At 49.4% G+C, this 23,981-nt stretch overlaps 1 protein-coding gene and 1 long non-coding RNA gene across 8 annotated transcripts in view; one reads left to right on the top strand and one right to left on the bottom strand.

Annotated features, from left to right (window-relative positions):
• Positions 1-357: 357 nt before the first annotated feature.
• LOC132542516 (uncharacterized) lies at positions 358-3,877 on the bottom strand. Its single transcript, XR_009553522.1, has 3 exons — positions 2,826-3,877; positions 1,085-1,195; positions 358-537 (listed from the first exon to the last, which is right to left on the bottom strand). It is a non-coding gene; the product is annotated as an uncharacterized LOC132542516 (long non-coding RNA).
• A 12,169-nt stretch (positions 3,878-16,046) lies between these two features.
• The window catches only part of COL16A1 (collagen type XVI alpha 1 chain), a 59,247-nt gene continuing 51,312 nt past the window's right edge, over positions 16,047-23,981 (top strand). For 3 of the 7 annotated variants that reach the window (XM_060205736.1, XM_060205737.1, XM_060205735.1), the window contains exons 1-5: positions 16,049-16,590; positions 18,126-18,232; positions 21,227-21,301; positions 21,416-21,533; positions 23,423-23,546. In XM_060205736.1, the coding sequence (XP_060061719.1) occupies positions 18,160-18,232; positions 21,227-21,301; positions 21,416-21,533; positions 23,423-23,546 (390 nt within the window). In that variant the 5' untranslated portion in view covers positions 16,049-16,590; positions 18,126-18,159. Of the gene's footprint in view, positions 16,591-18,125; positions 18,233-21,226; positions 21,302-21,415; positions 21,534-23,422; positions 23,547-23,981 lie in introns of all 7 variants that reach the window. The other 4 variants (XM_060205738.1, XM_060205739.1, XM_060205740.1 and 1 more) reach the window with 3 other exon arrangements.

Raw genomic sequence — 23,981 nt, 5'->3', positions numbered from 1 at the left:
ATGGAGAAACTGTGGCACTGTGCTGGGCACTGGGGGCTTGTTACACTAAAGAGATATACCATCCAGGGGACACTGCTTGAGACCTGAGTGTCAGGAGAAGGCTTCTTAAAGAAGGAAACACGTGTGCTGAGCTTTGGAGACTAATTGAAAGCTCGGCAGGCAGAGAAAGGGGAAAGGGCACTCCAGGCAGAGGATGCCATGTAAGCAAAGGCACAGAGGCATGAAACAACCTGACAAGTTTGGGGAACTGCAAGTTGTGTGTTTCAGTGGGAGAGGAAGGGCCGGGGAGGGTGGGCTACAGAGATGAGGCCACCAGGAAGGAGGGTTTTGATCACAATAAGCTTCACCAGCCATAGCAAGGTTTTCAATTTTATTCTGAGGGCTACCGCCAGCCCCTCATTACAGCAGACCTGGGCTTGAAAAAGAATTTGATAGCTACCAAGGAAAAGCAAATTAAACAAAGAATCCTGAGCACTTCCTATGCGCCAGGCACCGCTTGAAAATTGTCTTCTGAATGAGGCACGTGCAGTTTCAGCCCTATGGCGGGGAGACAACAGACAGTTGTAGCAGGTAGGCTCTTGGCACATAGACCCAAGAAATCATCCATTTCTAGATTCTTGTTAAATCAACTCCAATCTGACTCACTCTAAATTCTTTCCTATCAGTTGGCAGAAAATTCTCACTTAACCGTTACTAGTACCCCCTTCCACCTCCTCCACAGGCATGTGCAGGGCCCTGCTGTTCCACCTGGGCCGCAACAGGGCAGAGGCACCAGGCTTTAGTTCTCCGTGGTGACAGACATGCCCACTGTCCTAGGCCATGTGGCCCTTGGCAGCTCTGCAACTCAGCTATTCCTCTGCTACTTTGGGGTACCCAGAGCTTGGGTTGCACCTCTGCAAACATACCCTCCACCCCTCACAGTAACCATCATCTGTGTGTAGGGACGCCACCATGAACAAAATCCCCACATCAAATCACCCATAGGAACCCCACTTCTGCCCTCTCTGTGACTAGCTGCTGTTTCTCCTTTCTCTGCACACATTGCCCATTTCTCCCACCCCCTGGGATTACCCAGAACAGTCACCTCCACAAGTCTGCTTTTTCAAAAGTCAGGATGAGCCAACAGACTTCAAGCAGCTTCAGTGTCCACTCCCAGAGGCTAGGGAAATCAAAGGGCTGGGGTCCCTGCTAGAAACTGGAAGAGAAGCAAGACAATTAACATCTCCATAAAGCATTCTGCTGGGAGAGAACCAGACAGTGACCACTCTGAGAGGGACAGGGACAACTGAGGCTGTGGGAGTTTGGAAAAGAGGTACCTAGCCCACACCTGACCGGGAAGTGCACGGTCAGTGAGGGCCTTCCAAGGACAGGAGTTTCTATCAGACTGAGCCTGACGAAAAGGAAAAATACTCTAGTAAAAAAAAGGAACAGTAGTGGTCCGGGAGGTGGCACAATGGATAAGGCACTGGACTCTCAAGCATGAGGTCTTGAGTTCAATCCCCGGCAGCACATGTACCAGAGTGATGTCTGGTTCTTTCTCCTATCATTTCTCATAAATAAATAAATAAATAAATAAAATCTTTAAGAAAAAAAAAAGGGAACAGTAGAGGTGACAACCTCCTTGTGAGAACCAACAGGAGTGTGGGAAGAACTACCGTTGAGGGCAAGACTGGGTGTAGAGGAACCCCTACACCAAACCAAAGTTTGCAACTATTCTTGACCATGAGAAACCACTGAAACATTAAAAAGAATGTATTTATTAATGAGAAAGTAGGGAGAAAGAACCAGGTCATCCCTCTGGCACATACAATGTTGGGGATTGAATTTGGGACCTCATGCTTGAAAGTCCAACATTTTATCGACTGCACCACCTCCCAGGCTGCTGGAAGATTTTAATCATGGAAACAACTAGATTTTTGTTGTAGAAATGCACAGTAGGGGGGTGGGTGGTGGCATACCCAGTGGAGTGCATACATTACCATGGGCAAAGGCCCCATTTGAGCCCCCCCACACCTGCAGGGGGGACACTTTACAAGTGGTGAAGCAGGTCTGCAAGTGTCTTATCTCCCTTTCTATCTCAGTTTCTCTGTCCTATCAAAGTAGAAAAGAAAAAAGAAAAAAATGGCCACGGGTGCCGTGGATTTGTAGTGCTAACACTGATCTCCAGTGATAAGCCAGGTGGCAAATAAATAAAATAAACACCAAAATTTAAAAAAAACAATAGATTAGGACAATGGAAGGGAATGGAGGCTGAAATTGGAGGCAAGAAGCAGTTGGTGGAATTAGAGGGACCCAACCAAAAGATGGTGACTGCCTAATGGTGAACTGGAAGAAAGGAAGGAAGGAGGGAGGGAGAAAGGGAGGGAGGGAAGGACATTAAACAGTTGCACGAGGAAGAAGGGGCAGGACCTGAAGTTGGGCATGGATAGGGGAGGCAGACCTTCTTTCACTACCTATGGGGGCTAATCCCATAGGCGGAGCAGACTGGACAGGATGCTATTGTATGCGGGAATCTGTAGAACTTTCAGGAATAGAAAAGCTTTGGGGTGCAATGAACCCCTCACACCACCTACCGTCCGCAATTCCCAAACTTCCCACTAGATGGAGGGCTAGTGCTGGGAAATGGGCTCCGCCTCCTTCTCTCCCCCAGCCCCCCTACTCTCAGAAGAATGGGCCTCCATTTGGGCTCCCCTAAACCCCACTGAATTCACAAGAGCGCATTTCTGGACCCCCGACTCTGTTCACAACTGCCCCAGGACTGTGGTCACAGCTTCTAGGGTCCTATGTGTGTGTGTGTGGGGGGGTGGTGGCATCAACCCACAGACCTCTGCCCCCATGGTGGTGGTGGTGGGACAGCTCCATTAGTGCAAATGCGTCCTCAGCCTAGACGCCTCCATGTTGCCTCTCCCTCCGCTCTCCTTCTAATCCTACTCACGCTGGGGGAGGTCTCCTCTCCCTACTCTTCTCACTTCTGCCCCAGTTCCCCAGGGGCAGATCCACTCCATCCATTGCAGATGAACAGATACCTGACCAGGAGGCCTTGGGCGGAACTTGAGCGGAACCAGATGAAAGGAGGGTCTGAGAGGGCACCCAGACCTAGATGTGGCCCCAGGAGGGTGGTGGGCGTGGCCTCCGGGGGTGAGGTCTTTTTCCCCAGAACCTGGAGCTGATGGCCCAGTTCCCCCACCCGCAGCCACGTGGGTCGCCGGGAGCCCTGCCCGTCCTGGCCTCTCGCCCAATAGCCAGACCCGCGGTAGGTCGGAGGCGCCGGGTCTCCACGGGTGAGGCCTGGAACAGCCGGGTGGAGCTGCGGGCCCGGTGGAGGGGAGACGGCCTGGGGGCGGGGGCCTTGCCCCGGGTCGGCGCTTCACTTTCTGTGACTCCACATCGCGCCCCTCTAGGGCTCCTACTCTTCCAGACGGACAGCGGGAAGGCCGGGGCTGGGGAGCCTCGAGGAAGAAGAGGTGGTCAGGCGCCTGCGTCCCACGAGCCCCCCTTCTCTGCAGCTCTGCACTCAGGCCTGCAGTCGGCTCTAAAAATAGCGGCGCAGGAACGTGCCCACCAGGAGGGGTCTGGGAGCCCTGAGTCACCGGGAGCCGAGGCCGCCGGCCGGGCATCGCTCCGACCCGCTTGGCCGGCTCCGCTCTTGGCGGCCGAGGTCCACCTCCCAGGCCGGGAGCTGGCCAGGAGAAGGCAGCGCGGCCCGCAGAGCGGTAGCAGCCACAGCCGGGAAGGATTAGGAGTTCCCTGTCCTCATTTATATTCTTGTTTTGTGTGTCTGGCAGTGTGCCTCCCCCCCCCCCCCCCAGCAAGACAGTCTTGTCTACACCTGCCTTTCTGCCCAGGCCCTGGGGCTGTTCTAGGCATCTGGGTGGGGGCCTTTCTAGCAGCGGCAGGATCTCAGCTTGGATCTTAGAGGTTCTGGAGCTAACAGCCCCATTCTACAGAAGAGGAAACTGAGTATCAAAGAAGGGACAGGGTCTGTCACAGGCAGAATGGCAGTCCTGCGTTTATTATTTTGTTTTAAAGATTTATTTATTAATGAGAGAGAAAATAACAGAGCCACACCCTGGCACATGTAGGGATGGGGATCAAACTCAGGATACTTGGGGTTGTCCTGATAATTAAAAATTATTATTATTTTTTAAAAGAAGAAGTGCCATATAGGAAGTTACACATATTTGGGTTCAATCCCAGCTCAGCTAGTTATCATCTCTGGCATTCTTTTCTTCTCCCCTTAAGGATGTATGGAGGAGGAGGATTAAAGGGTGCAAGCACCCCTCTCTGGAGCGGCTCAGCCAAGGAGGTTGGGCCTAGTCTTGGGAGCACCCAGGTAGATGTGGACCACCTGGGCCCAAGTTCAAGATAAGCAGCAGCATCTAGGCTCTGCACAGGCCTGGTTCGCCTGCCCCTGTTCCTGGTTCTGAGGAGGGGGCATGTTTGGTTCATTACAGGTTTAAGATTCTCAGACTTGGAGAGTAGAAGGGACTTAAGAGCCACCAAGCTCATTGTTCCTGTTGTCAAATGGCAGACTCATCCTAAGACAAAAAGGAACATCTAGACTGACTTGTCCCAAGGTTAAATTCAGATCTCTGGTGTCAGGCTTTTGCTCCCCATCTTCCAACCACCAGTAACAGGCCACTTCTGGATGCTTCTCTCCTCCTCCTCTTCCTTCTAAACATATTCTTACCATTTCGACCATTTTGTGGAAAAAATACTATCTTACATCTGTCAGAAATGTAATTAACCCCTCACAGCTACTTGAAGTCAGCTATGTGTAAATATTGAAAAGGACTGGGGGGGGGGGTGTCACTGAGATTTTGTAGGTGTGTGAAGTATAGGGCAAGAATCCCCAGTAAACACTAATTGTCCCAAATACTAATAATGTAAGTAACTAAATTCAATTATTTACTATGGACTTGGCTTTATTGTCTCATTTAGTCCCCCTCAACACTTCCGTGGGGTTGTGTTATTTTCATCTCATTTTACAGACATGGAAACTAAGGGCTCAGAAAGGGATTTTGCCTAAGAAAAGCAGCAGCCAGGATCCAAACCTCTATGATCTTTGTTTTTATTTTCTACTTTGATGAAAAAGTTGGATCTTCACCTTGAACATTCCCTTCCCTGTGTGCTCCCTCCGCCTCCTGTCCTAGCCAGGTTGTCAGGCCTAACTAGCCCAGTCTAGGCAATGTTGGGAGGAGGTGGTGCTGGGCAGCAGCCAATGCCTCTCTCCACCCTGAGTTTCCAGAACTCGAAGAATTTATGAGTCCAACTGTCTGCGGCCCTTGCATGCAAACAAAGAATCTGGGAGTCCCCAAATGCTCCCCTCTGCACCATGCCTTGTCCAGGACACCCCTTGTCTTGCCCTCTGTAGAGGGGGTTTATCCTCAGAAGGAACTGAACCCCCCTTTTCACTCACACAACAAATTCTCAAGAATTGACCAGTCTTTGCCATGGCTCTGGAAATAAACTAGTGGCAAATGCAGCCTTTCTATGACCTACAATCTAGAAGGACACACAGACAAATCAGTGGCTGATAATTGATTCTACCCCTTGACCTTTTAGACATCTATTCAGATCTACTTTGGGAAGACAGTTCGCAATGACCTCCCCCATACCCCAGTCTCAAAGTTGAACCTCTGGAGGGCAGATGGGGTAGGGAAGCCACCCAATAGATGGTGTGTTGTGACAGCTGTAGTCGTAGCCTTCATCCTAAGTACACATATCTGGCATCCATTGGTTTCCAGGAAATGTCCTAAGGTCTTTAGACATGCCATCTCAGGTAAACTTCTCTGCATCCTTGTGAATTGTGAATAATTTGTTTTTACCAACAAGGAAACTGAAACCCTTTCCAAGAGCTAAGGGGACTTGCCAGAAGTCATATCACTAGTAAGTGGCAGAGATGGGGTTTGATCGCAGTTATTTCAGAGCTCCACACAAGTTATAGTTTCACATGAGAGAGAAAGAAGTCAGAACACTGCTCTGGTATATGCAGTCTAAATGGAATCTATTGGAAGGGAGCCTCAGACATGCAAGTCTGGCACTCTACCAGTTGAGCTATTCCTCTGCCCTCCTGGGAACTTGTTTGAAAAGAAAACTGCAGAGTCAGAAAGTCTGGATGTGGGTCCTGAAAATCTATGCTAGGGCCTCCAAGTTTGAGAACTTTTGCTTTACTGCCTTCAGCAGTAGACTATAGTAGAAGCAGGGGACTGTAAGTGGCCTGATTATAGTTATGGACCCTGGGGCCAGAGCTAAGTTGAAATCTCTGTTCTATTACCTATGACCAAGACCTTGAGACTTAAATCTAGACTCCTTCCTATATTTCCCCCAGTCCTGGAACCTCTAGGGTGGGGCTAACTTTCTTGCATGCTTCTCGCAATTCATACCAAATGATAATCCATCTGCCGATCCCAACCTAATCAATGCAAGGAGTACCACCTCAGCATGCTTCACTTCAGACTGTGTCCAGAGACATCAGGTATGGAATGTCAACCTTTCACTCTCATTACTTGGGTGAGACCTTTCCTTTCATAGTATTCTCAAATTCCATTCTAGGAGGTTCACTTCCTAACAAGATCCCAAAACCTAGATATAGACCAGGTCCCATGAGATAGAGCATATGTTCACATGTACCCATAAATTAGGGCAAAATGGGGGTCGGGCGGTAGTGCAGCCGGTTAAGCACACATGGCGCAAAGTGCAAGGACTAGCATAAGGATCCTGGTTCCAGCCCCCGGCTCCCCACCTGCAGGGGAGTCCCTTCACAGGTAGTGAAGCAGGTCTACAGGTCTCTATCTTTCTCTCCCCCCTCTGTCTTCCCCTTCTGTCTCCATTTCTCTCTGTCCTATCAAACAACAAACGATATCAACAATAACAATAATAACCACAACAAGGCAACAACAACAAGGGCAACAAAAGGGGGATAAAATGGCCTCCAGGAGCAGTGGATTCATGGTGCAGGCACTAAGCCCAGCAATAACCCTGGAGGCAAAAAAAAAAAAAATTAGGACAAAATATATACCTGAAAGCAAAAATACACAATAGTCTGTAGTCAGTATAAAGTTCATAATGAAATAGTGTCTACTCAGACTTAGCTATCCTCCTCACCTACTTCCTATTACAGTTCTCTCACTCACTCCAAAGCTAAACTCATCAAAGCAAGGACTGCAAAAGCTGAATAAGGGCAAGAGACTGTCATACTTTAATGATGACTCTTTAGTCATTATCAGGCCACCCCATTAGCTGGGGCCCTATTCGGGGCGTCCTGAGATTCCCAAATAGAGATGATGGGCCTAGACCTTGAATAAATCCCTCTCTCCATTGTTAATGGTCATTCCTATCAGTAACAATACAATAAGCCCCTTTATGGGCCTCTATAGGACCTTGCCCTCAACTTGGATCAACAGTGGTAGAAAATGTTCCATCCTCTGAAGGGAGGCTGGACAATATACTCTATGCTACACCTGAGGAAGATGGGTCCTGATATTGGAGCAGCTTAGAATGTTCCTACTTATGACCACAGAATGTGAGCTCAGATCTATAGGGATGCAGAGGTCACACAGGCTCGTAAGCTGAATATGGGCCCCAGACCACATCAAATTGATGGGGTTTATAGTCAACAGTATTTATACACCTTTCTCATATTTAGGAGCTACTCTCTTCCCTGATCCAGCATCCTGGTCCTTCTGCCAGCCATGCCATCACCTCCCCAGACAATAATTAGGATCCACCTCCATTTCAGATTTCAGGTTCAGGAAAAAAAAAAAAACACTAGTATAGCCATAGGCCCTTTGGAATATAACTAAAATATGCCTACTAGCCATCTACAAAATGGAGGACCCCCCAACTCTTCATCTGCACTATTCCAGGCTTTAGGTCCATGATTGGTAAACAATTTGTTTGGCTTTATATGTTAACTCTCTTTTATTTTTTATTTTTAAAAAATATTTATTTATTTATTCCCTTTTGTTATTTTATTGTTGTAGCTGTCATTGTTATTGATGTCGTCATTGTTGGATAGGACAGAGAGAAATGGAGAGAGGAGGGGAAGACAGAGAGGGGGAGAGAAAGATAGACACCTGAAGACCTGATTCACCACCTATCAAGTGACTCCCCTGCAGGTGGGGAGCCGGGGGCTCGAACCAGGATACTTAGGCCAGTCCTTGTGCTTTGCACCACCTGCACTTAACCCACTGTGCTACCACCCAACTCCCGTTAACTCTGTTTTCAACCACCAGGTTCCAGATGCTAGCATGATGTTGACCAGACTTCCCTGGACAGACCACCCCACCAATGTGTCCTGGAGCTCTGCTTCCCCAGAGCCCTTCCCCACTAGGGAAAGAGAAAGACAGGCTGGGAGTATGGATCGACCTATCAACACCCATGTTCACTGGGGAAGCAGTTAAGAAGCCAGATCTTCCACCTTCTGCATCCTACAATGCCCTTGGGTCCATAATCCCAGAGGGTTAAAGAATAGGAAAGCTATCAGGGGAGGGGATGGGATACAGAGTTCTGGTGGTGGGAATTGTGTGATGTTGTACCCCTCTTATCCTATGGTTTAATCAATGTTTCCTTTTTATAAATAAAAAATTAAATAAAAAAAATCTAGACTCCTTGACTTTTTAACCCATGAATCTGAAATCAACACAGAACTTATCTTCTGAAATGTTTGCTGGGTTGAGAAAATAGAACCCATTTTGTAGATGAAAAATAGAGACCCAGAGAGGAAAACGGACTTGCCAAACTCCCTTAATTCTGCCTGCTTCTTCAGGCTTAGAAATGGGGTGGTAACAGTGTCTAGACTTCCTGTGGGTGTTTGAGAAGCAGATGAGTTTCTTGATATGTCATGTCAGCCAGCACTTAAGAAGGATTCAGTAACCGAATGATCTCACTCACAGATAGGATCTAAGAAACTGAGCAAAGGATGGTACAGGGTGACCCTCAGTGGACTGTAGTCTATCACGATTAAAAGGGAAGGGAGAAGCACTAAGGGGAAGTTAGGGACTTGAGCCCCTGCAGTGGAATGGAATGATGGTTTGGTGGAGAGAAATTGAGAGCTTTAGTTTCCTTGTACTGACGTCTATCTTGGGGAGATGTAGAAATGTACCTTCATGACAACAGCAGCGCTATAAATCAACATTCTCTCAATAAAGTGATAATGAAGTTAGAAAGAAAGAAAAAATGTTCTGAATAAACATTAAGTGTTGTGTATACAGACAGAGCCTGGATCAAGCTGGTATCTTCTGATAGTCAGAGCATGATGAAGAGTTTAAAGGAACTGGGGCCATGTGGTGGCACACCTGGTTGAACACACAATTACTATGTACAAGGACCCAGGTTCAGACTCCTGGTCCCCACCTGCAGGGAGGAAGTTTCATGAGTGGTGAAGTAGTGCTGCAGGTGTTTCTCTGTTCCGCACCCTCTCTCCCCCTTTTCTTTCAATTTCTCCCTGTCCTATCAAATAAAAATAAAATAAAATAAAATAAAAAGAGTGGCGAGGGTGAAAAGAGTTTAAAGGAGTACAGAGAGTGAGGAGACGCTGAGGTGCATCTTCCCTTGGCGTAGAGCAGGATTTTCCCACGTTGGCACCACTGGTATTCTGGGATATATAATTCTTTATTGGGAGGACTGTCCTGTGTGCTGTTAACTGCTTAGCGGCATCCCAGGTCTCTACCTTCTAGATGCCAGTAGGTCCACCTTCATGTCATTTCACCCAAAATGCCTCTAGACATTGCTCGTGGGAACTAAGAATGCCCCATTTGAGAACTATTGAGGTAAAGTAAGCAGACACAGTACTTCTGAACACCAGGATGGCTCACTCATGGTGTGGTGGGGAGACTGGGGTCCAGAGTCACATGGTGGAGGGAAAACAGGAATCCAAGACCTTTGTGTCTGCCACCTCTCCACAGTTCTCTCAGAACAGGTGGTAGAGCCCAGGGAACAAGCAAACCCAAGATCCCTGGAATGTTCTCCCATCTTCCCCAGCACTCACTGCCTGGCCATGCCCTGCCCACAGAGTGCCCATCTGTCTGAGTTTACCTCTCCAGGGTGGTCAAGCCAAACAGGTGTCTGGTGCCATGAGATGTTGAATTAAGATGCTTTGGCTGGGCAGCTGGAAATGTTGCCAATGCTGGGGTTGTGAGTATGAAGCTCGCCAGGTCCTGCAGGGGACGTGGGCATCATTGGGGTGGAGCATGGGTGCACTTGGGGGACCACACAACTGCCACCAGAGGTGAAAGATGGGTCTTTCTGCCACAGGCATGCAGATAGCCGTGGCAACATGGTGGTAGGGCTGATTTCGGGCAGGAGGGGGGAGGGCAGAAGAACAAGAGACTGTAAAGAGACACGGAGCCAGAACACAAATATAAGTAGATGGAGACAGAGCAATGCATAGATAGATAAAGGGTAAACAGATGCAGAGAAGAGTGAATCTTGGAGATACAGAGAGACAGGAGACATACAAATATAGAAAGTGTGAGAAAAAGGCAGAAAGAGTTAGAAATGCAGATCCAAACACAGAGGGAAATGGCAGCATTAGAGACAGATTTAGAGAGACCAGAGAGAGCTGCAGTGGGACTTAAAGTCACAGCAAGGGAGGAGGGAGCTAGAGAACCATAGATCTGACAGGGACACAGAGAAAAGAGAATGGAGACAGCAGCGTCACGAGGACACAGAACAGAAGCGTCAGACAAACTGAAAGAGCAGTGAGAAACAGCGGTCCTCTGCTTTCTGTCTCCCCTCTGTGACCCAGAGGTTTCAACAGCGCATGTGTGTGTATGTACATCTCGGCACACGTGCACATTCACACCTGTGGTGCACATCTGTGTTGGTGCTGGGACTGTGCTCCTGTGTAGTGATGCACTGACGCACCAGTGGGGTGCCAGGCTCAGCTGAAGGACAGTGATTACAGCAACCAAGGCCCTACGTGAAGCCTCTTGCTTATTAGTAGAGAAAGACAGTACACAAACAAATACCAGAGCTTTGCAGAGATTTAAAACAGAGTCATGTGAGAGGGAGTGACCAGGGTGCTTTTAGATCTGGTGGTAAAGGCAGGCCACTCTGTGGAAGTCACTTTCAAATGAGACCTGACATCACAGAGCCAGCTTAAGGAAGATCAGACTTCAAATTCAGGCCAAGGAAAAAGTTGTGCAGAAACCCTAAGGGACAAACCAGCTTGGTGAATTCTAGGCTGAGAAAGGAAGCCAGGGGCTGGACAGGAAGGCCGAGCCCAGTTATGGAGATAGATAAGGCCAAGGGAAAGATTTGCAGGTTTATTCTATGTGCTGTGAGAACTGACAGAGGGTACTGGAGAATGGTATCTATAGACAGGCTTGGGAGCAGGGCTGGGGGGGAGGGGGTTCAGCATTAGTTCCGGCAGCAGCAAGCGGTGGCTGGAGTGAGGTGGGAAGTGGGTGGAAGAGGGCTAAATCAGTGGAGGGGTAGAATCCACAGGATTGAATGGGTGTTCTGGGCACCAAGGGGATGACACCTAGGTTTTGGCTTGGACATCTGAATGAATTGCAGTGGTAATTACCAGAATGATGAAGGCAGGGAGCAAAAGATCTCCAGGGGAATAATTGAGAAGTCTGTTTTGTCTGTGCCAGATATACGTGTGTGTGTGTGTGTGTGTTCATGCACACATGTCAGGGCCCAGCTGTGCATATGGGGATTCAGACCATTTCTGCCTGGCAGTGTATGTGTGTGTGTGGGGGGGGTTTCTGGGTTTATCCTGGGACTGGGCCCTGTCACAGCTCTTCATTTGCCCTCAGACCCAGGTGCTGCTCCCTCCAGATGGGGACTCCCCAGTGGCCAGTTGGGATGGTGGGGTAGGCAGATCCTTGGGGACTGCTAACATCTGGGCCTACTACCCCAGCCCAGGAGGCCTTGCAAACCCTGCCTGGCAGGCAGGCACCAAGGCAGCTGTCGGCCATTAGTGACACTGATTACCTTGTGGTGATGCCATCTGGGGTGAGGGCACAGAGCCCAGCCCCGTGGAAAACCCTGCTGCTGTTGTGTAGTGCCTGAAGGGGCTGAATGCATGGAAGCATGTCAGCATGGCTGCATATATGTGATTCTATGTGTGGGGGGTTGTGACGGACAAGTCATTATGACCCCTCTATTTATATACACACATGTGCCAGGGGTTCACAGAGTTTACTGTTTGTATATATGAATCATTATGCCTATAAGTACATGTATGTGCTTATGTGTGTGTGTTCACAGAAGTTTATACAGTACTAAATCCATGCATTCTGAAAATTTCACAGTTCTCTTTCCATGTGCCTAGGAATACAGGGCTCTTCCATGCTCACTTAGGTGGCTCTGTGTATGTGTGTAAGTGTTTTGTATGAAGGAACAGCATCTATGTGCACGTGTCCATGTGAATGAATATGAGTGCCTACATGCTCACATGTCCTGAGAGACCATATCTGACTGCTTCTGGAGCTGGCCATGTATGTCAGAAGGTAGAAGGGTAATAAGAACATTCCTTTTTAAAAAATATTTATTTATTTATTTTTAATTTATTTTTTATTAAAGAAAGGATAAATTAACAAAACCATAGGGTAGGAGGGGTACAAATCCACACTATTCCCACCACCCAATATCCATATCCCATCCCCTCCCCTGATAGCTTTCCCATTCTCTATCCCTCTGGGAGCATGGACCCAGGGTCTTTGTGGGTTGCAGAAGATGAAAGGTCTGGCTTCTGTAATTGCTTCCCCGCTGAACATGGACGTTGACTGGTCAGTCCATACTCCTAGTCTGCCTCTCTCTTTCCCTAGTAGGGTGAGTCTCTGGGGAAGCAGAGCTCCAGGACACATTGGTGGGGTCTTCAGTCCAGGGAAGCCTGGCCGGCATCCTGATGGCATCTGGAACCTGGTGGCTGAAAAGAGAGTTAACATAGAAAGCCAAACAAATTGTTGAGCAATCATGGACCCAAAGGTTGGAATAGTGGAGAGGAAGTGTTGGGGGGGGGTACTCACTGCAAACTCTAGTGTACTTCTGCTTTCAGGTATATATTTTGCACTGGTTTATGGATACGTGTTAACATATGCTCTCTCTCACAGAACCTGGTCTATATCTAGGTTGTGGGACTTTGTTAGAAAGTGATCCACCTGGGATGGAATTAGAGAATACTATGAAAGGAAAGGTCTCACCCGAGTAATGAAGCTGAAGGGTTGTCATTCCACACCTGAAGTCTCTGGACAGTTTGAGCTGAAGCATGTTGAGGTGGTAATCGTTGCATTGATTAGGCTGCGGTCAGCAGATGCAATATTATTTGATATGGATTGGGAGAGGCATGCGGGAAAGTGGGCCCTATCCTAAGGTTCCAGGACTGGGGGAAATATAGGCTCTATAGTGGAGATGTGAGGTTCCTGCTGTCTTAGGGTTCAAAAAGACAATGGATAGTTAATGTTATCATTGCATTATTTGGTAATTGGGTTGACTTTGAAAAGTCCTTTTGTTAGGGTTTGCTGTATAGTACCCAGTATCTTGTATATAGCTGTGCCACCAGTTGCTTCTGATCTACTTGGTCTAGGCATTTGAGAGAGTCCGCATATCAAATACACAGCCTACATATTAAAAAGACTCAGTCTGTGTTTTAAAAACTTCGAGACATACAATTAATTTTCCCCTCTCATATTAATTAAGTAGTGATTTATATGACTACACTTTACTAGGAGTGTACATAAACACCATTCCCACCACCAAAAGACTGTGTCCCATCCCACCCACCCACCCCCACCTCCCACCAGCCCAGGAAGTCGCATGTTCACCTTCCCCCTCACCACAGGGTTTTTACTTTGGTGCCCTACTTTAAAATATTTATTTATTTATTCCCTTTTGTTGCCCTTGTTGTTTATTGTTGTTGTTACTGCTGTCATTGTTGTCGGATAGGACAGAGAGAAATCAAGAGAAGAGGAGAAGACAGAGGGGAGAGAAAGAGAGACACCTGCAGACCTGCTTCACCGCCTGTGGAGCGACTCCCCTGCAGGTGAGGAGCCAGGGGCTTGACCTGGATCCTTAAGCTGGTCCTTGTGCTTTGTGCCACATGCGCTTAACCCACTGCGCTACCGCCAGACACCCATAAGAACATTCCTAGACTGTGTTTATGATAGTGTGTCTAGCCTCAGGGTAGGCCCTGAGCTTGGCTGTTCTCATGAGCATCCTCTCAGGTTCTTCTGTCTCTAGCTGGCTGCTCTGGGTCCAGCCCCGCCCCCTGGAGTATGAATCAGGGGAAGTATAGGCGTTGCCCAGGATGGCACAGTGGTTAGGACTGTGTGCTGAGTACACACTAACTGGATCCAGGCCCTGTCTGCACCACTGACTGAGCATGTGATTTGAGGCACGTCATGTTGCTCTTGTGCACCAGACTTCTCTGGGGATACCCTGGTAGCTGAAAGCAGAATATTCCTATATGGCATAGCTTGGTAGGTTTTTGGGCCTGGGAATACTTACTGCCATTAATTATAGAGAAAAGAAAATATGTGTGCTTCTAGACCCAAAGAATTCTACTTTTCTATCACAGGGGAAACCCTTAAGAATAGAACTCTCCCTTCTGAAGATGTTGTGAGGACTAGAGGACTTAGCCTATGTGCAGTTCTCAGTGCAGAGCTTGACCTCTAGGTGTGGCCTATGATTTCTCAGGTCTCCAGCACTAGGGGCAGCCCCGATGGACAGGCTGGGTCTGGGCCTACCCACTGCTCAGGCCAGAGCTCCCAGAATCCCTCACCCCCTCTTCTTCCCGCTTGCTGAGCTCAGCGCTTCCCAGGGCCCATGACTGCCGCCTCCGCTGCCACATCTGGGCTGCTACTACATCTGGACTGGCTCCAGTCAGGGACCACACTGGGCGCCTCTGTGGTCATGGTTGGGGTTTCTGCTGACTCAGCACCTCTGGTTCTCTTGGCGGGAAGTCCCAGGGCTACCCCCAACCCCATCTTGGGTTAGATGGGAACACAGGGATATGATGCCATCACATTGCTTCTTTTTCTTTATTTTTTAAATATTCATTTATTTATTCCCTTTTGTTGCCCTTGTTTTTTTATTGTCATAGTTATTGTTGTTGTTATTGCTGTCGTCGTTGTTGGATAGGACAGAGAGAAATGGAGAGAGGAGGGGAAGACAGAGAAGGGGAGAGAAAGACAGACACCTACAGACCTGCTTCACCACTTGTGAAGTGACACCCCTGCAGGTGGGGGGGGGGGCTCAAACAGGATCCTTACGCTTTGCACCATGTGACAGTAGCTGTGCTACTGCCTGACTCCCCACATTGCTTCTAAGGAAGCTCCACCCCAACCCTCACTCCGAACACTCCAGTAACCTCCTTCCCTCATTCCCCACATCCACACCTATGATGACTTGAACCTACTTCTCCATAGTTCCTTAGGTTTGGTGCCCAGAAATCCATTTGCTGCCTCTAGGAAAGACCTGGAAACATCACCTTGGTCATCCTGGACACCTGGACGCCCACACCTACTCCTTTCTCCTTGGAAGTCCAATCTCTAATTCACTTCATTTTCAATCTGCTCCTTGGATCCTAACATAAATGCCTTTCCATCAGTGGTATACAAACTTGAGTGCCATCCCACCCCCACCTCATGGCAGGGCTCACAATATAATGGCTACAGCAATGACTACTTCCACTCATTTTTGCTGACTGCGTCCCTCTGAGGTCTATACATTCATTATCCCATCTTACAGATGAGAACAGAGTGCTAAAAATAACATGTGCAATGGCCCAAAGCTCAAGCCCTCCTGACCTCAGGGAGTAAAGATGAATAAGATGATCCACTTGGTTCCACTTCTCTGGGAATGAATCCAGAGCAGAGGAGGTTAATTTAGCGTACACACACACACACACACACACACACACACACACACACAACAGTTCAGACAGAGAAACAGACTAACTGTGACTGAGAAGCTGGAAAAAGCTGACCAAGGAAGCTTGGGCAGCAGCCACGTCACGGAGTGCCACGAAACGGGAGGAGGGTCTCCCCCCTCCCCCAACCTTCTGGAGGCCCAGCCTGGGAAGGGGAAGGAGGTGGCTGGGGGGAGGCCCTCCAAGCTCCAGGCCTGGCTCTTAAAGGGCCGGACTTCCCGCCCACCGGCCTGCCCGCTGGAGCCCCCTTCCAGGGCAACTCTAGGCACGCAGGGTCCCTACTCACTACTTGCTCACCTGGCTGGGAAGTGGGCGGGGCGGAGCCAGGAGGCCAGCCAGGTTTACAGCGAGCTGTGCCTCGGGACTGTGCGTGGGTCCCACCGCTGCCTGAACCCCCTCAGGCTCTTCTTCCCTCCTCCTGCCTGGTGGGGCGGGTCCAGCTGGATCCCATTAGCTGCCTTGGCAGGTTCCCAGGCCCCTGGAACCGCCCCCACTCCCCCACCAGAGTGGCCAGCAGTCCCGGCAGACTTCTGAACAGCCTTCAGCCCCAAGGAATCAGGACCCTGGAAAAGCTGGGAACCCTGTGGCCCACCAGAAGTGATCCAGGACACCCCAGTGGGCCGGAGGAGCCCAGGGCTCCTTCTCTTGGTTGACTGTGCTGGGCTGCCTGGGCTACTCAGTGAGGTGGGGATCCCCTGCCAGCCAAGGTAAGTGGACATGGGGTTAGCTGCCTGGGACTCTGGACTGAAGGGGTCCTTCTGTTCCCTACCTGCAGTGTGACTTGGGGCAAGTGACATTCCCTCTCTGGACCTCAGTCTCTAGCTCTATGGTGGGCTGAGCTGGAAACTCCATCCTAGTTCTGACTCTCTCTGCCTCCAAGTCAGTGCCTTTGATTTGGGGTGATTCACCTCCTTGGAAGTTTATCTCTGGTTCCTGTAGTCCATTGCTCTGGCTGGGGTCAGGAGCAGGAAGGGGATTCAGCACATTGATGCTCATGCCTCCACATGCATTCGCATGTCTCCCACAGTTGGCAGCCCTTCTACTGACTTGCTGACTTGCAAGAGGGGGAGGCCAAGATCCACGATGGTTCAAGGATGTTGGATGAATGCGGGAGTGGGTGTAGGGGAAAAGAAGACGCGGATCTGTCCCTAGAAGTAGATCAGTCTTATCTCCAGATCTGCTGGGGCGGGTGGTGGTGATAGGGTGTGTGTGAGGGGGGCTGAGCAAGGCGGGGCGGGGGGGAGGCTTTCTGCTTTCATTCCCTACTCAGGACTGAGGGAGATGAAATAGAATTCTCTTACAGCTGGTGGGGCTGAAGTCAGACTGGCACAAGAACTTCCCTGCTCAGGGGCCTGCTGGAAGGGTGGTCACAGGCTGGTTGTGCATGAGTCTGTGTGTAAGCTGGTGTGTCTATGCGTCTCTGTGAGACCGCCTGTGTGCAGGCAGGTATGGCTGCACATACTGACACGTATGTCTGTGTGCCTGCTTGTGGCATACTGACACACACATTGCTCTGTGCTGTGCATGCAGAGCTGCCTGTCTCTGAGGAAGCTGGATGATGTATGGCTCTCCTGGCTGCTTGCTGAGCCTGCATTGATTTATCTGAGCCCATTCATCAGGGTTTAATAAAACTAAAAGACGAGCATCCATCAGCAAGGGAGGTTGGCAACAAGGTCCTGAGCCCCGGTGACCTGCTCTTCCTCCTGCTGTGCCCATGGGGGAAGCTTCCTTGGCTCACATACAACCTTGTGATGCCTGCCAGGAGACAGTCCAGCCCTCAGCCCCTGGCCTTGTGGGTGCCTGGCAGGGCTGCCTGGGTGAGTTGGGTGCTGCTAGCTTGGGACCAGAATGTTGTAAACCAATACAGCATGGGGGTTGAGAGAAGTGTGAAAAAAGCTTCCAAACGCCTTGGTAATAACCTCTGCCTTGGGGTCCCTCACTATCCAATTGATTTGGCTTTCTAAGACCCTCTAGAATGTTCCTGTTCGCTGGCCAGTGTCCTGCTCTGGCTGGTTGGTGTCTGTGCCATACTGGTGGCTAAGTATTCATATTTTGAATAACACTTGGGCCCAAATCCAAGTCCAATACCTGTTTTTGGGCCTCTGGGAGGGAGTTTGGCTGGCCAGACCTCCTGCCACTGCCATCCCAGTGCCTGGACCCCATGGGCTGGGCCCCCTTTGCCATGTGTGTAACTGCACTGTGTGAGCCCAGGTATCCATCTCTAGATCTCTCTGGTTTCCAGGTGTTGCGGCTGTGGATGACCTCTCTGGGCCAGGATGTGGACATCTTGGGTTCCTGGCCTGTGGCTGCTGGGTCTCTGGGCCACCTGCAGCCATGCTGCTGATACAGGTGAGATAACACTAGAAGATCAGGCTGCCGAACGCCTGTGGCTTGCTCTTGTGTATGCACATGTGTGACCATGTCCCTGGGCATTGGACATTGCTTTAAGGGACAGTATGGAGACTAGGCTCAGCAGGACCTGAGGTGTGTGCACACCTGAACTCTATAGGGTGTGTGGTGCTTGCAGGTGTGTGCTCCTGTCTGTGTGCCTCTGAGCCCCTCTTATTTGCATGTCAGAGTTGTTTCTTGGATCTGTACACATGTCTGTGTGTATGAGAACAAGCCCCCTCTCCAATGCATAAGCCCACCCTGTCACAAAGTCCTGGTGGGGTCTGTGGAGGAGGGGAGGGAGAACAGGGGTTGAATTCTTCCTGCAGAAGGAAGTGGAAGGCCCCTCCAGTCCTTTTCATCCTGGGGAATCCATCCTGCGGCCCACGTGCTGCTCCACCCACCATGGCTGGCCCTGAGTTGAGGGCCCGCCCCAAGGCCCAGACGCTGGATGAGACAGGGTGCAGCTTTCCAGGGCTCAAAGCCAGAGGAAGTTGACCGGGCAATTTGCCCTTCTTTGCTAGGTGCCCTTTGGGCTCAGGAACTCAACTGTCTCACTGAGCACAGACAGAACTAGACCTCAGATGTAGGTGAAGGTGGCAGAGAATCCAGGGTGCAGATGTGAGAGGTGTAGGCAGCTGGGGTGCATGTGCTGCCTAATACCCGTACACACGTGTTGGTTTCTTCGTATGTGCGTGTGTTGCCCTGCTCTTCCCCTAGGTCCCCTGGGGGTTGGGGCAGAGGATTTCAACATCTGCAAGGAATCTGGGCTCAAAGCCAAGGGGTGAGTCACCCATTGCTGCTGCTGAAGACAGTGATAGTCTTTCTGTCCAGACCTGGGGGAGGGAGACTCCAGTGGGTTTACCGGACCTGGGGATGCAAGTTTTCTCCTCCAGCCAGGCATCCAGGGAGTCCAGTGCCCAGCTTCTAAGGGCTGTGGTCACTGCCTTATCCCAACCATCCAGTCTGCATTGATGAGCACAGTCTTTTGATTCAAACGCCCATTTCTCCTGTTGTATCTCCCAACTTCTGCTCGAACAGCCCCAGAGAGGCAGCAGGTCTCTAGCTTTCATTTGTATAGTTTTAGAGTGAGTGAGTGAATGACTAAGCCAGTGAGTTTATCTATCTAGCCACCCAGGTTGTCCCTAGGGCTTGATGTCTGTACAACGAATCTGTTGTTCCTGGCAACCTTTCTGTCTCTCTTTCTTTTTCTCTCTTGATAGAAACAGAGATAAATAATGAGGGAGGGGGCCATAGAGGGAGTGAGAGAAGGAGAAAGAGAGACACCTAAACACTGCTGTACCACTCATGAAGCTTCCCCCACTTTTCACGTGGGGAACTGGGGCTTAAATCCAGGTTCTCATGCATAGTAATGTACACTCTGCTGCCCCAAGGTTTAAGAGACTTTACCTCCTTAATCTGGCCTGTGTGGATCCCCAAGGTCCTGTTGGTCCCTTGAGCTTGTGGTCTCCTCAGGTCACTCTTTTACAAGGTGGTTTTCCAGTGAAAAGTCATTCTGGTAGCTCGGATCTGCACCTGGCCTACTTGTCTGCTTTGGAGTTGGAAGTAGAACCCCACCCATTACTGAGAACATGCATATAAGCTGCACATGGCATCCCTGGTGGCATTGGCACCTGCAACTCACAGGAGCAGACACGCATGTTCACTTGTATTTAACACAGTGGGCATGTTGTATTTCCCTGCCTGGCATTTGCTTATCTCTGAAGTGCTCCTCTCACCCCCACTTGGGTGTATGTCTGTAGGGAACACAGGTGGTTACACTGGTCCCTACCTCATCCCAGCTCTAGGGCTTCCCAGGGCTTCCTATCATTCTCTCTCTCTCTCTCTTTTTTCTTTTTAAAATATTTATTTATTTATTCCCTTTTGTTGCCTTTGTTGTTTTATTGTTGTAGTTATTATTGATGTCATTGTTGTTGGATAGGACAGAGAGAAATGGAGAGAGGAGGGGAAGACAGAGAGGGGGAGAGAAAGAATGACATTGGCAGACCTGCTTCACAGCTTGTGAAGCGACTCCCCTGCAGGTGGGGAGTTGGGGGCTCGAACCAAACCGGAATCCTTACACCAGTACTTGTGCTTTGCGCCACTTGCACTTAACTCACTGCGCTACCGCCCAACTCCCCATTCTCTTTCTTATGTCCCTGGTCCCTGACTTCGGGTCTTGGGTGATCTGAATGCTAGAAATTCTGGTGTGAATTCTGCTCTGCTGTAAACTTGTTTAGTAGCCTTGGGCCTGGCTTCAGTCTCTGGGTCTTAGTTTCCTCATGTGTATGCTAGGGTTCCTTCTGGTTCCTAGGGTAGTCTTGCTAGCATTAAAAGGCAAAAGTTGAAAGCCTGGCTAAAGATCCAGAATAAGGTGTGACCAAGAGGTGGTGCAGTTTAAATAACACTAGATTTTCAAGTGTAAGAACCCTAGTTTGATCCCCAATATCACATGTGCCAGAGTGAGTGATGCTATGATTCTCTTCTTTCTCTTTTTTCAAATGGATGATAAATATAAACAATTGTTTTTTATTTACTTTTTTTTTTTGCCCCCAGTGTTATTGATGGGCCTTGGTCCTAGCACTACAAATCCACTGCTCCTGGCGGCCATTTTTTCCCCATTTTATTGGACAGGAGAAAGAGAAATTAAGAGGGGCGGGAGGCAGGTAGAGAGGGAGAGAGACAGACACCTACAGACTGGCTTCACTGCTCACTTGTGAGACTTTTCCCCTGCAGGTGGGGAGTGGGGACTTGAACCTGGATCCTTGCATGGGTCCTTGTGCTTCCTTGTACTATGTGCTCTTAACTGAGTGCACCACTGCCCAACCCCCAACAGTTGTTTGATTCTCTACATGTAGGTCAAGAATAGGGAGTGCAAGCTTGCTCCTTCTCGGGTTCCCCCAGAGCTTGATGTATTTGTGCTCAAACAGTTCCCCACTGCCTATTCTCTTTCAGGTGAGCAGTGTCCACCTTCTCAACAAGAAGGACTCAAACTGGAACACAGAAGTGATTTATCTATCAATGTGACAGGTGAGTGCCACCTCATCTGCTGTGTCCCTCTCCTCCATCCCACTTCCATGTTTCTGGAGTGACCTGTTTAGTGCCCCTTTACCTGCCCCTCTCCATCTGGTGTCTCCCCTAAAGGCTTCAGCCTCATCCGCCGACTCAACCTTATGAAGATATCTGCCATCAAGAAGATCCGAAACCCCAAGGGACCTCTCATTCTGCGGCTGGGGGCGACCCGGATTACTCAGCCCATGAGGTAAAGGGCCCAAGGCAACCGCCACGAGTCCACACTGACCACACTTATCCAGTAGCCCTGGAGAAGAGGCCTGATTCCAGGGGTCACCTCTAGGACAGTTTGTGCTGCCGCCTGCCAGGAACCAACTTGCTTGCCCGCCCGCCCCCCCCCCACCTCGGGCTCCCTTGCACACTTGCCTCTGTTCCTTCCCTATCTCTGGCTAGCAGTGAGTGGTGGAATAGGCCTGAGTCCTATGGGCACCATGAGGGCCCTAGAACGTGGGTGGGAGCCTGGCAGCATCCTCTGTATGCATGCCTGTGAGTGCCCACATGTGTGCCGTCCAAACACCCACAGGGCCTGGGTGGTCTGGCCCTGCTTACCTCTCCAGCCTCCTCTTCCTGAATGTCCTTCCTTGCTTGCTGCTTGAGCCATGGTGAATGCTTTCATCTTTTTTTCAGTGTCTCGCCTCCCAGAATAGTCCTGGGTCAGACTATTCTGCCTAGGGCATCCTGGCTTCCAGGGAAGCACTCACAACAGTTGTAATGACTTTGTGCTGTAGTCATCCTGGGGGTTGTTTGTGTCCTGCTCATCCTGACACCCCTTATATCAGACTTGAAGCCCTCATGAAGGCAACCTCCTTCTCTGTTTTCACCACTCTTTATTTTCATTTTTAATTTAAAAATGTTGTTGTTGTTACCAGGGTTATTGCCGGGACTCAGTGCCTTCAGGATGAATCCACCGCTCTTGGAGGCCACTTTTCCTCTTTCTTCCTTCCTTTCTCTTTCTTTTCTTTTTCTGCTACTACTACCACCACTACTTCTCCTCCTCCTCAAGCCCCTCCTCCTCTACTTCCACCTCCTCCTTCTTTTGAGAGAGATAGACAGAAAATGAAGGGAAGACTGAGAGGGAGAGAAAAAGGAGACACCTACAACAATAATTCAGTGTTTGTGAAGTTTCCCTCTTTGCAGATGAGGACCAGGAACTTGAACCCAGGTCTTCACACATGTGCACTCAACCAGGTGCACTACTTCCTGGTCTCTTTGCCACTCTTTAAAACATATTTATTTTCAGAGAGTTGGGCAGTAGTGCAGTGGGTTAAGCGCAAGTAGCGCAAAGTGCAAGGACCAGCGTAAGGATCATGGTTCCAGCCCCCAGCTCCCCACCTGCAGGGGAGTCGCTTCACAGGTGATGAAGCAGGTCTGCAGGTGTCTATCTTTCTCTTCCACTCTCTGTCTTCCCCTCCTCTCTCCATTTCTTTCTGTCTTATTTAACAATGACGACATCAACAATAACAACAAGAACTACAAGAACAATAAAAAACAACAAGGGCAAAAAAAGGGAAAATAAATATAAAAAATTTAAAAAAAGAAACAAAAAATATTGATTTTCATGAGACAGTGACAGACCAGAGCAAAGCTCCGATCTGGCTTATAGTGGTTGGTGCTGGGGATTAAACTTCGAATGTTGGGCATGAAGTCTGTTGCTCTACAGCTTTGCTATCTCTCTGGCTGCTATTTTCACTGCTTTTTATTTATTTATTTATTTATTCATTCCATTTTGTTGCTCTTGTTTATTGTTGTAGTTGTTATTGATGTCGTTGTTGTTGGATAGGACAGAGAGAAATGGAGAGAGGAGGGAAAGACAAAGAGGAGGAGATTTTTTTCTTTTTTAAATTTTTTTTTAAAAAATTTATTTTCACTGCTTTTATCTCCAGCAGCCAGCTCCTGTGTCTGGTGCATAGGTGGCATTCAGTTCACACCTCTGGAATAGATAGATGTGTGTGCTAGTGTGTCAGTTTGGAGGTGTGGGTCTGCCTGCTGTCTGTGTAGCTCTCGCAAGCCTGAGGGTCAAGGGTGGGCAGCAGGTGGGCTCTCTCCTGAGCCTGAGAACACTTCCTGCTCCACCTTCAGGCGAGTATTCCCTCAAGGGCTCCCTGGTGAGTTTGCCCTGGTGCTGACATTGTTGCTGAAGAAACACACCCACCAGAACACATGGTACCTGTTTCAAGTGACTGATGCCCAAGGATACCCACAGGTAAGCTGGTTCCCCCCACTCACCTCCTATTGCTCTTGGAGCATGGGGCAGCAACACCAGCTCAACTTCTGGTCTAGGCTGATTGCCGGCACCTCTCTGCTCCATCTCAGTGCCTGCCTGAGGCTATCCCCAAGCCCACCAGCAGCTACCTATTCCATTCTTTTTTCTTTATTTTTAATATGTATATATATATATTATCTGGTAGAAATCAAGAGAAGTCAAGAGGGAAGGGAGAGACAGGGAGGGGGGTGGGGACGCGAGCTGCAGCCTGTTGCACTGCTCATCAAGCTTCCTCCCTGCGGGTGAGGACTGGGGCCCTGAACACAGGTCCTTGTGCATAGTGATGTGTGTGCTCAACCAGGTGTGCCACTGCCCAGTTCCTTCCTTCCTTCCTTCCTTCCTTCCTTCCTTCCTTCCTTCCTTCCTCCCTCCCTC

Source organism: Erinaceus europaeus, chromosome 13, assembly GCF_950295315.1.
Source record: "Erinaceus europaeus chromosome 13, mEriEur2.1, whole genome shotgun sequence".
In the NCBI taxonomy this organism is placed as follows: Eukaryota; Metazoa; Chordata; class Mammalia; order Eulipotyphla; family Erinaceidae; genus Erinaceus; species Erinaceus europaeus.
This window is presented reverse-complemented; position numbering and strand designations above follow the sequence as displayed.